A 12,625-nucleotide genomic window follows, 5' to 3' on the forward strand; every position below is an offset into this window, starting at 1 on the left:
CCAAAGTGGAGGCACTCTAATAGGGGTGTGTTACTGGACAGATCACCAGGTGAAAACAGAGGGAAAAAGCTTAAAAAACCAATGCAGTCACCACTTTTAATGATTGGTATTTTGGTTTAATTCTTCAATCCAGCAGTTTGGGAGGACTGGATGCACTAGTCTTACTACTAATAGAGAACTATTGATGGGTCGCCGTGCTTAGAGTGCAGACAGCAGAACGGTTCATAACTTCAGTGTCAGGATCGCTGTGCGTTCATCTCCCGGCTCCTCCATCCCTCTACTGCTCAGCGAGAGTCTCTCTCATCGATTGCTCGGCGCTCTGTTGTCTGTGCCTGCAGCGAGGCTGGCTCGGTTGGCCAGGCCTGGGTGTATGTTTTCAGCGTGGCTCAGGTGGTAGAAGGCTGTGCAGTTTCCGGTGAGTGTTGCTCGCTGCTCGGTGTCTGTGTTCTCTGTACGTTGCTCTCGGTGACCTGTGGCCAGCTCAGGCTCTTGCTGCAGGGTGGCTGTGGCGGGCTGTGTTGTGATAGAAAGAGGCATCGACCCAGCTAGGCCTGCAATGTCTGTTCGGACATATACAGCATCCTGAATGGGAAGAAGAATAATAAACAGAAGGAATGTGGGTGCATGCCGAGCAGGACAGGTGATTCCAGTGTATGTCCTATGACAGCAATGTTCCAGTATGATGGGAAGGGTCAATGGTCACCATCCTGCCCTGCTGTGATATTTTATGCTAGGGTGGCCAATTCATCTGAATGGACTGCCTCACTACACCAGTGGTCTCCAAACTGTGGCCCCTTGCTTGCTTTTATCTGGCCCTTGGGGCATTATTTCTCCCACTGACAGCAACTGATATCGGCAATATGGCACTATTCCTCCCACTGACACCAATGATGCGGCACTATTCCCTGATTAACCCCAGTAATAAGGCACTATTCCTCCCTCTGACACCAATGATGCGGCACTATTCCCTGATTAACCCCAGTAATAAGGCACTATTCCTCCCTCTGACACCAATGATGTGGCACTATTCCCCCACTAACCCCAGTAATAGGGCACTATTCCTCCCACTGACACCAATGATGGGACACTATTCCTCCCACTGACACCAATGATGCGGCACTATTCCTCGATTAACCCCAGTAATAAGGCACTATTCCTCCCTCTGACACCAATGATGGGGCACTATTCCTCCCTCTGACACCAATGATGTGGCACTATTCCCCCACTAACCCCAGTAATAGGGCACTATTCCTCCCACTGACACCAATGATGGAGCACTATTCCTTCCTCTGACACCAATGATGTGGCACTATTCCCCCATTAACCCCAGTAATAGGGCACTATTCCTCCCACTGACACCAATGATGTGGCACTATTCCCCCATTAACCCCAGTAATAGGGCACTATTCCTCCCACTGACACCAATGATGGAGCACTATTCCCCCACTAACACCAGTAATAGAGCACTATTCCTCCCACTGACACCAATGATGGGGCACTATTCCTTCCACTGACACCAATGATGGGGCACTATTCCCCCTAATAACACCAGTAATAGGGCACTATTCCTTCCACTGACACCAATGATGGGGCACTATTCCCCTTACTAACACCAGTAATAGAGCACTATTCCTCCCACTGATACCAATGATGGAGCACTATTCCTCCCACTGATACCAATGATGGGGCACTATTTCTCTCACTGACACCAATGATGGAGCACTATTTCTCTCACTGACACCAATGATGGGGCACTATTCCTCCCCAATACCAAAAATGGGACATTGCTTACTCCCACTGACTTCAGGACATTTTGTACAACCACTGGCCACAGTCCAGCCGATCTGAAGGACAGCAAACTGGCCCTTTGTTTAGAAAGTTTGGAGACCCTTGCTCTCCACCATTGTGTACCAGAAGCCACACACTTTATTATTCTTTATTATTATTACACAAGACACATAGCATTTTCCACAGTGTAATCCATGATAGTGCGTTGGTGTGTTTCAACACTGATGCATTGGGTAGGGTACAGTTTCCAGAGACAGTCCCCTATTTTACAAGGCTGTCCCCAGAAAAAATGTGTCCCTGTTTGTCAGATTATATCCATGGCCCAGGCTGCAGGCCTACCTGGTAATATTCAGGGGGAGTTTTTTCTTATTGGTGCCTGAGTCTGGAGGAGCGGGTTTGCATTAGCATCTGGTTGTATCCAGGGTCGTCTTATGGCATTGTGACCTGTCCTCCTGGCTTGTGTAGTCTTAGGCCTCATTCACTTGGGCGTACTTAAGTGCGTATCCGTTTGAAGGGCCATCTTTGCACATACGGGATGCACAGTAACTCTAAATCTTGCAAACATTTGGGTGCCACTCAAAGCAGTCATCCTAATATGGCTCCAGGGACTTACACTGAAAGTGGGTGCTGGTGCTGAAAGACTCTGTGTGCACTTGTGAGGAGGAAGGCAGTGAAGTGTTACACTCCAAAGAAGCAACCCAAGTTTAAAAGAAAGTCAGAACGGCTTCGACCCGGCTCCTCCCAATCCACAACTTCTCAAGCATTTCACCCCTCCCACAGGGCTTGGTCATGACTAGGTCCCCATGACTAAGCCCTGTGGGCGGAATGAAACACATTGGGGTGTGGCCTGGGAGGAGTCGGGTTGAAGCCGTTTTGACTTTCCTTTAAACTTGGGTTGCTTCTTTGGAGTGTAACACTTCACTGCCTTCCTCTTCACAGGATGCACAGTAGTTCTGTGAAGGTAGCCCCATGCATGTTTTTTGGGACACACCGGCTGCACAGATACAGCTGATGGGGACGTTTGACAGCCGTGTGGAAGTATGTCCCTGAACACATGTTGTCTGTGTTTGAGGACACATCCCCACACAACTGTCAGATGGGGACCAGCAGCTGTGTCTGTGCAGCAGCTGCATCCCAATTACACAGGATTTATACAGTGCCAAGAGTTTGCTAAGCACTTTACAATGTGAGGGCAGCACAGTTACAATACAAATGAATACAGGAGGAATCAGAGGGCCCTGCTTGTTAGAGCTTACAATCTAAAAGCAAGGGTCAAGTGATCCAAAATTTACTAGGCGTATGGGATGAGCTGATGGAGAAAATACAAGTGTAGTTGTTAGGTAGAGGCAGGATAGGCTTCTCTGAAGAGAAGGCTTTTCAGGGATCATCTAAAAGCAGACAGAGTAGGAGATAGTTGGACAGATTGGGGTAGGGAGTTCCATATAATGGGAGAGGCTCAGGAAAAGTCCTGGAGGTGAGCATGGGAGGAGGTGATAATGGAGCTAGAGAGCAGGAGGTCTTAGAAGGAATGAAGAGAATGCTTAGGTTGGTATTTTGAGACAAGGTAAGTGAATGGGACTGCAGATGTACAGAACACCTGTGCATCCAATGCGGGCAAATACGTGCCTTCACAGGCTTCAGTACTCCTGTGTGAATAAGGCCTTACAGGCGAGAGGTGAGCAGATTCCGCGCCTTACTCCTGCTGCATAGTGCACACCTGGGCAGTCCTTTGTGGTGTAAGACATTTATACTGGGTGACTGAAGTAATTATAGACAGGTTACATAGTCTGGCTAAAAAAAAGTCCATCCAGTTTAACATAAAAAAAAAAAAAGTTATAATCCTATACCCACAGTTGATCCAGAGGAAGGCAAAAAACCCAGCAAAGCATGACGCAATTTGCTCGTGCAGGGGAAAAGAATTCCTGCCTGATCCCCCGAGAGGCTGTCAAATACTCGAACCCCTCGTGTATTGTATTGTTACTGTGCTGTCTCGTGTACTGTCTCCTATTATATTGTACAGCGCTGAGCAAACTGTTGGTGCTATATAAATACTGTATAATAATAATATTCCCTGGATCAACGTTACCTATAAATGTTAGTAACCAGTTATATTCTGTGTATCTAGGAAAGAATCCAGGCCTTATTTTAAATTAGTCCACTGATCTGGCCAGAACCAACTCTTGAGGGAGTCTATTCCACATTTTCACAGCTCTTACTGTGAAGAAACCTTTTTCTGTATTTGGAGATTAAATTTCTTTCCTCCAGACGCAAAGAGTGCCCCCTTGTCCTCTGTGATGACCTCAAGGTGAATAACTCTACACAGAGTTCACTATATGAATCACTGATGTATTTATACTAAGTTTAACTAAGTTTACTTCATTTTACAAGTGGTCAGTGACAGAGGGGACTGCCTGTAGTGTCTCATTCGCTCTGGGGGAAATTTACTAAAACTGGAGAACATTGAATCTGGTGTTGCTGTGCATAGTAACCAATCAGCTTCTAACTTCAGCTTGTTCAATTAAGCTTTGACAATAAAACATAGAAGCTAATAGGCTATCGTGCATAATGCAGGCCATAGATGGGTCTAAACTCGGCTGATTTGTCAGGCAAAAAAAAAAAATTGGCTGATTTTCGCACCGTTAATGGGTTGGCTGTTTTTCTGGATTTTGTCAGATTATTTAGATCAGTAAAGTTGGAAATAAATCAGCCGATTTTGCCGATCGGCCTATTTTGGCGGCAATGATGGGCAAATCGGCCGATCTTTTTACCGATAAAAAATCTGCGCATGAGCTGTGACCTGCAAGAAAAAGAAGAAAAAGAAATAAGAAAAAAGAAGAAGCAGCAGAAGAAGAAGAGAAAGAAGAAGAATTCCAGTCCGCTATTATATTTGACATTAAAAAGTATTGCGGTTGCAACAATGTATCTATTTGTATCCGAAAAAAAAAAATCTGTATCCGAAATGGATACAAATAGATACAATGTTGCAACCACAATACTTTTTAATGTCAAATATAATAGCGGGGCTCTCTGCCGGGACAGAAGTAATTAAATGCCAGCCATAGACGGGAAGAAAATCGGCCGATTTTTTTCTTTTACTGTTGGTGGTAATGTCGGCCTATTGAACGACCGATTTTTCGTTTTTTTTTCTTAAACCCCCCCCCCCCCCCGTGTATTCCTTACTCCTGGTCCCTGCGCTCTATATGTTGAGCAGTGGAGACCCAGAGCAGAGTTGGCTCACATTTTAACTATAGCCCTTTCCATTGTTAGCACAATTTGGCCACAATTTTGCTATGCACAGCCATGCAAAGCAGTGTGCAGTAGCTGACAGGAGATGTAATATCACCAGCCGGGATCTGGTGATTGACAGCCGAGGCCGCGAATGGCAGCGCAGGTATGGCGTATATATATGGTGTATATATACGTAATTTTACGCACCTGTGCCACCCTGTAGCAGTACCTCTGCTGGAGGGTGGATGGGAAGTGGTTAAACTAAGTAAATTTACCAGTTTAAGAAAAATGTTAGGTCATTTTGAAACTGTTGACAGCATCATGTCTCAAAAAGGTTGGGGACAGGGTAACAAAGTAAGTGCTACTAACAAGGAAGAGCTGGAAGAACATTTTTCAACTAATTAGATTAATTGGGACCATGTTAGTAGCATAATTGAGTATAAAAAGAGCATCTTAGAGAGTCAGAGTGTCTCAGAAGTAAAGATGGGCAGAGGTTCACAATCTGTGAAAAGCTGAATCTAAATTTTGTTTGAAAAATTTTAGAATAATGTTCCTCAGAGTAAAATTGCAAAGACATTAACTATATCACCACCTAGAGTACAAAATATCATCAAAAGATTCCAAGAATTTGGAGAAATCTCTGCGCGATCTTTGGAGCCTTAGACAGCACTGAATAAAAAACAGGCATGACTCTGTGGTGGACAACAGTACATGGGCTCAGGGATACTTAAAAAAAAATTACTGTCTGTGAACATAGTTCACCATCTAAAAATGCAAGCTCTATCATTCAGAGAAGAAGCTTTAACTGAACTTGATGCAGAATGACTACTGTCTTCTCTGGGCCAAAGCTGCCTGTTGCAAAGTAAAAAACTGTTCTGTGGTCAGATGAGTCGAAATTACTTTCTTTTTGTCAACCATGGGTGCTGCATCCTCTGAACTAAGGAGAGGGACCTTCCTGCTTGTTATCAGTGCTCATTTTAAATGCCTGCATATCTGATGGTGTGGGGGTGCATTCGTGTGTACGCAATGGGCAGCTTTCAAATCTGGAAAGGCACCATCAATGCTGCTAGATATATCCAGGTTTTAGAGCATCATATGCTCCCATCCAGATGGTATCTTCTTTTGAGGCCTTGCATTTTTCAGCAGGACAATGCTAAACCGCATACTGCATCTATGACAACAGCATGGCTTCATAGTAGAAGAGTCCATGTGCTTAACTGGCCTGCTTGCAGTCAAGACCTTTCACCAGCTGAAAATATTTGGCACATCAAATTAAAAATATCACAAAGAAGACTCAGGACTGTTGAGCAGTTAGAATCCTATTTCAGGCAAGAAATCGACATCATTCCTCTCCCAAAACTCCAGCAACTGGTCTCCTCAGTTCCCAGATGTTTACAGAGTGATGTTAAATGAAGAGGGGATGCTACCCTGTGGTAAACATGGCCTGGCCAATCTTTTTTGAGACATGTTGCTGCCATCAATATCAAAATGACTTTTTTTGTTTCCTAAAATGGTACATTTTCTCAGTTTTAAACATTTGATATGTTCACAGCAAAATAAAGAATGGAGACTTGGATGGATGTGTAAGTTTGCGTTGAATATTAAAAATGAATTAAATATAAGGTTTCAACCTTGTTGTTATGTTCTGCAATATTGGATTATTGAGCTCATTTTGGGGGTGTCCTGTACCTCACCCCCTTATCTTATCCTTTTGCTTACCTTTAATTTGAATGTAATGTTATATGTTGATAGTGTATACTTTCCTCCTTTTTTGTTTTTGAAAATTCAATAAAAACGGCTGAAAAGAAAATTTGAACGTTCAAAGCCGGGGCACAGTTACTTGATTAAGTGGTAGTAAACTTTTTTTGTTTTTTCAACTTTTACCTACAGGTAAGCTTATAATAATGCATACCTGTAGGTAAAATGAATATCTCCTAACTGTGCACCGTTTAGGAGATATTAGCTCTTTTTTAGAGTCAGTGCATGTCCTGTAAAGGAACGGCATACCAGTGTTGTTCCTTCAGAGTACTGTGCTGTGGCCAGGAGTGACATCACCGCGCCTCGGCCTGTCAGATGGCCAGAGCTTGCGAACCCAGGAGGAAGACTAGGTGAAGATGGAAGCCTCTGCAACGGTGACAGCGCACCGCTGGAGGGCTTCGTTTTAAGATAAGTCCTTCATAATGTGCTAGTATGTAATGCATACTAGCACATTATGACATTTTCTTGCAGGGGATTTTTTGTTATTACTTTTTGTAACCTGTGCTTTACTATCGCTTTAAGGCACACTGACCATTGTTTTTTAAAAATTTTTTTAACATGGTTGCAGTGTTTGCGGGATAGCATTAGTAGCCTACCAGGCTTTATGTAGCACTAAGGGCTCACACTAGGCTGTTTTGCCAACGCTTGCCAAATGCCCCCGCAACCGCGTCGCAAACGCCGGCCATAGACGAGAATAGGAGGCTTCAAAGCCTCCTGACTCGTCCAGAGGCGTCCGTTTTGCCGCGACGCAACGCGACGCAAACGCTCCCGTTAGAACAGCACCATGTGCTGTAATGTGCAGAATTGGCAGAGGCGTTTGGGAAGCGGTAAAAACGCTTCCCGAACGCCTCTCTGCCGCCTGCACACGAGGCTAGTGTGAACGTAGCCTAACAGTTTGCAGATGGAAGAGGCTCTTGAGAAGACCTGACACAAGCATAGGAGGAGGTGATGAGGGAGCTAGAAGTTAGGGGGTTTTGGGAGGAGAAAGTTGAAAATTAGGTTGATATTTTGGGAAGGGCTGGGTGATGTAGCTGGGAGCAGAGCTATGGATGGCTTTGTAAATTGTTAATCTCCTACATTTTCTTTGCTGGGTGATCAGAAGCCAGTGTAGCAATTGTTAGAGAGGAGCGGCAGATGCAGTTGGTAAGGTGGATGAGCCTGGCTCAGCCCATCATAAAGGGCAGATCCATGCCCAAAAGAAATATTAACCACTAGCCTACAGGGCACTTATACCCCCTTCCTGCCCAGGCCAATTTCCAGCTTTCAGCACTGTTGCACTTTGAATGACAATTGCGCAGTCATGCAACATTGTACCCATATGACATTTTTATCATTTTTTTGTGACAGATAGAGCTTTATTTTGGTGGTATTTAATCACCTCTGGGTTTTTTATTTTTTCTTAAACAAACCAAAAACCACTGATAGTTTTTGTTATAAAATTTTGTAAATAAGTAATTTTTCTCCTTCACTGATGTGCGCTAATGAGGCTGCACTGATAGACACTGATAGGTGGCACTGATGAGGCACTGGTAGGTGGCACTGATGGGCATTGACAGGCATCACTGATGGGCACTGAAAGGCAGCACTGTTAGGCGGCACTGACTGGCACTGATAGGCAGCATTGATAGGTGGCACTGACGGGTGGCACTGAAAGGCAGCTCAGATGGACACTGATATGTGGCATTGATGGGCACTGAAATGTGGCACTGATGGGCACAGGCAGGTGGCATGGATCAGCACTTAGAGCTGACACTGACAGGTGGCACTGCTGGGGCTACACATATCATCAGGGCCCACTGATCATCAGTGCTCTGATGATCTGTGTACATGTCCCCCCCCCCAAGGAATGCCGATTACCGGCTCTCCTTACGAGCTTCAGAGCACATACGTCGGTGACATCACCGGCTGCTTCAAAATATCTCCTAAATGTGCACCTATAGGTAAAAATCAAAGAAGTGGCTTTACTACCACTTTAAAAAGTCAGAAGACCTTATATGCATATTTGTTCATGTCAGTGACAGTGTATTGAAGCCAATGGGTCAGAATAAAAGCCCAGCAACTGGCATTTTCAGAGAAACATCGGCAATGGCCGCCTCCATTTTTATTTCTGTGTGACTCTTTCTTCAAGAGCCAAAACTAGCAAAAAATATAAGCGTTATGGTGCAAACAACACAGACAGTTATTGAAGTACCATACTTATTACTGAATTTTGTGAACACGAGAATATCTAATAAAAACAATTACAGAAATGGTGCAATCCCAATTATAAGAATGACATTTCAGAGGCATGTTTGCTGAACTCGTGAGGGACTGCTTTCAGGTATTCTTCAACACATCTGTCTTTATCAGATTCTTGGCTGGATCTTGTGTGCATTGTTGACAATGGATATTTTGAATACAGCTGCTTTCACTGCAGCATGCAGCTAGATTAACTAATCATGCCAAGATGAATACATTAGTACTATGCTAGCTAAAGCAGATATTTCCCTGTAGATTAATATATGCAGATCTGAACAGCAATATAGTTAATAAAAAAGTAGCCACTTGATTTGCCTGCTCCTTTGTTTTGCTTTGCTTAATCTTTGGCAAAAGAGATTCCTTGTCAGTACTCAGTTTGGACTTTCAGGTTTAAGGTTTATTGACTGCCTGTGTCTCCATTGAGGAGATTTCTTCTTATTTCCTGTTCCAGTGAGCACCTGTAACCTGGACAGAAAGCAGGAGAAACATTCCAATAAAGTCACGGACCTCAGTAAAAAAAACAGAATTTTATTATACCTTGCTAAATAAAAATAACATTTTTTTTACTTTTTTTTTTTTTGAGGGACACAATGGGTCGCCACTCTTCAGATTCAGAGGAGGAAACCAGGACTCGCAAAAAGAAGAAACATCGAAGGCGCTCTTCCTCCAGTAGTTCATCAGATAGCAGAACTCGTAGTCATAAAAAGTCTGGACGCAGGTCAAGGTCTCGGTCACGAGATGCATACTCAAGTTCACACTCTTATGACAAAAGGTGAGCTGACCTATGTAGTATACTGCTAAAGGCCCCTTTCACACAGGTGTTCCATCTGTTGATAGAAAAACAGACCGCAATGCATTACTATAGGCAAATGGACTTTGTGTCTGTTTTTAGCAATTTTTCATTTGCTTCCATTCAGGTCCTTTTTTTTTTTAAATGGAACAAGTCTGCATTTATGTTCTGTTAAAAAAAACCGGATGTAAACGGATGAAAAACTGATGAATATGGAACGGAACAAAACAGAAGATGGATGCTAAGGCCCCTTGCACACGGGCGTCATAATTTACTGATGTTTACTAATGAACTTGTTGAAAGAAAGTTCCTGAGTAAAAAAAAAAATTGTGTGTAAAGACCGTGCGTTCCAATTGTGCTTAAAGGTGCGTAAGCGTATTGATGAGTAAAATTCTTCATTCCCAGTGTTGTACATTCTCATTTATACTCATGTAAACATGCTTATTGGCGAGTAAATTACTTCACCCAAATGTAAAATGTTTATTTTTGTTTTATGGCTTTGTGCTCATCATTGTATTACTGATCTTTGATCACAATTTTTTACTCCCATCTGCAAGCAGCCTAAATGTCTGACATGACTGAACAGGTGATGCCCGTGTGATGGGGTCAAAGACTTGTTGCTAGCCATTTTAACCACTTCCCGTCTGGCCCATGTATATAAACGAGCGGATGGGAGCAGTACAGGGGTGGGTGACCGTTTTTAAATGTCCTCGTGCTGTCCTGCTTGAGCATGCAGCACCACGATCCGGTGCCCGCTATGTCCTCCGGACACAGAGGAACACCGATCGTTGTAAGGGACCCCTGTGCGAGGTCCCGATCATGTGATCACTGATTGGCCAATCAGTGATCACATGAAGAGTAGTAAGAAAGATGTCACTTCTGACATCATTGCTTACTACGTGTGATATCTGCCTGTGCGCGGTCCCTGGGAGTGTAGCACTGTGATCTGGTGCCCGCTGTATCTGGAGGGCACAGCGGAACACCGATCTCTATACAGGACCTCTGTGTGAGGTCTCGATTCATGTGATCACTGATTGGCCAATCAGTGATCACATGAACAGTAGTAAACAAGATGTCACTTCCTGACATTGTTTACTACTTGTGAAATCTGTAAATGATCACAGAGGTCACATGGTACAAGGCTATTCACAACAGCCTTGTACCATGTGACAAGCTGTGACCAATCACAGCTCTCACAGTATTTCTCAATGGCTGCAAAAATGCCTTTATGGGTGAAAAAGCAACTAGTGTAAAAAAAAAAAAAAAAATTTCTTCACCCCCCACAAATAGTACACTGTCACTATGATGACACTGTACTGCTAGGGTGACGGTATGTTAAAAAAAAAAAACCCATAAATAATAATTAAAAAAAAAATAAAAATGTAAAACAGATTTGGAAAAATTATAATTTTTGGTTATAAACTAATTTGGGTTATTTATTTATTTATTTTTTTACTGAAAAGATAACTGAATAAATTTTAGCCAAGATTTATGAAGAAAGATTATTTATTTGTAAAATTTTATAAGAAAAACAATTTTTTTCAAAATTTTTGGACTTTTTCATTTATATAGCAAAAAAAATAAAAATCCCAGTGGTGAATAAATACCACCAAAATAAATTTTATCTGTCTCAAAAGAATGCTAAAAAGTTAATATGGGTACAGTGTTGCATGACCGCACAAAAATTGGCCTGGACAGGAAGGGGGTAAAAGTGTCCGGACTTGAAGTGGTTAAAGAAGAATTCTTTCAAGCATTAATAAAAAAAATAGTTTCGTACATTCATGTTTAAATACTTATATTAACTTCAACTTATTTTAACAGTATTGAAATATGAAGAAAATTACTTCTTTAGTTGTTGTTTTCAACATTTGCTAAACCTACACCTCCCATTAAAGTCCCATTTGTGGGAGGTACAAAGCCCTGTTCAATGAGCGCATTGGAGGGAGGTGACGTATCTGTTGGAGGGCTTCCACCCAGTTCTCCTGTTCCACCTCTTTTGTTTGTTGCTAAGGTGCAGATGGCCTGCTGCCTAGCATCCTTGGCTTGTAGGATGCAGGTGACCCCTGCCACCTAGTGTCCTTGGTTACTAAGTCACATGTGACCCCCGTTGTCTGGCGTCCTTGGTTGTTTAAATATAAGCAGCCCCTGCCTCCCTTGGTTGTTTGGATGCAGGCAACCACAGCTGCCTAATGTTCGTGGGTGCTAGGATGCAGGCAACCCCTGCCACCTAGCATCCTTGGTTGCTAGGATGCAGGTGGTTCCTGCTGCTAGTGCTAGGCATCTTTGGTTGTTTGGAAGCAGGCGACCCATGCCGCCTGCTGTTTTTATTTGCTTGAATGCCAGCAGCTTCTTGGTTGCTAGAATGAAGGAAGTCTGCTGTTTAGCTCCTTGGTTTCTTGAACACGTGCAGCCCCTGGCACCTAGTGTCCTTAGATGCTAGAACACAGGGAGTCCTGCTGCCTAACACCCTTGGTTGCTTGGATGCAAGTGGACCCTAACGTTCTGTGTCCTTGTTGCACTGATGCAGGCAGCCCCTGGTTGCTTGAAAGCACGTGGCCTCTTCTTCCTGGTTTCCTTGGTTGCTTCTATATAGGAGGCCCCTGCCACCTAGCTTCATTGGATGCTTAGACACAGGTGGCTCCTGTCATCTGGTGTCCTTTGCTTGGAAGAAGGTGGCCCATGCTGCCTGGTGTCTTTGGTTGCTTGTCCTCAGTTGTTAGTGTCTTCCTTGTGAAGCCTGTCATTGTTTTGTAATTCATTTTTTAAAATCTTCTCTTCTTTGTTTCCTATATTGGAGTGGCTCCATTGTCTTGCAGAGTCCCA

At 43.4% G+C, this 12,625-nt stretch overlaps 1 protein-coding gene across 3 annotated transcripts in view; it reads left to right on the top strand.

The window, feature by feature from the left end:
- The window catches only part of RSRC1 (arginine and serine rich coiled-coil 1), a 451,267-nt gene that overhangs the window by 6,286 nt on the left and 432,356 nt on the right, over positions 1-12,625 (top strand). Inside the window, exons 1-2 of one of the 3 annotated variants that reach the window (XM_089675412.1) lie at positions 275-415; positions 9,596-9,784. In XM_089675412.1, the coding sequence (XP_089531538.1) occupies positions 9,603-9,784 (182 nt within the window). In that variant the 5' untranslated portion in view covers positions 275-415; positions 9,596-9,602. Of the gene's footprint in view, positions 1-274; positions 416-506; positions 641-9,595; positions 9,785-12,625 lie in introns of those variants that run through there. The other 2 variants (XM_089675411.1, XM_089675413.1) reach the window with 2 other exon arrangements.

Source organism: Staurois parvus, unplaced genomic scaffold (assembly GCF_062004578.1).
Source record: "Staurois parvus isolate SC_StPar_1 unplaced genomic scaffold, SC_StPar_1.0 ptg000155l, whole genome shotgun sequence".
NCBI lineage: Eukaryota > Metazoa > Chordata > Amphibia > Anura > Ranidae > Staurois > Staurois parvus.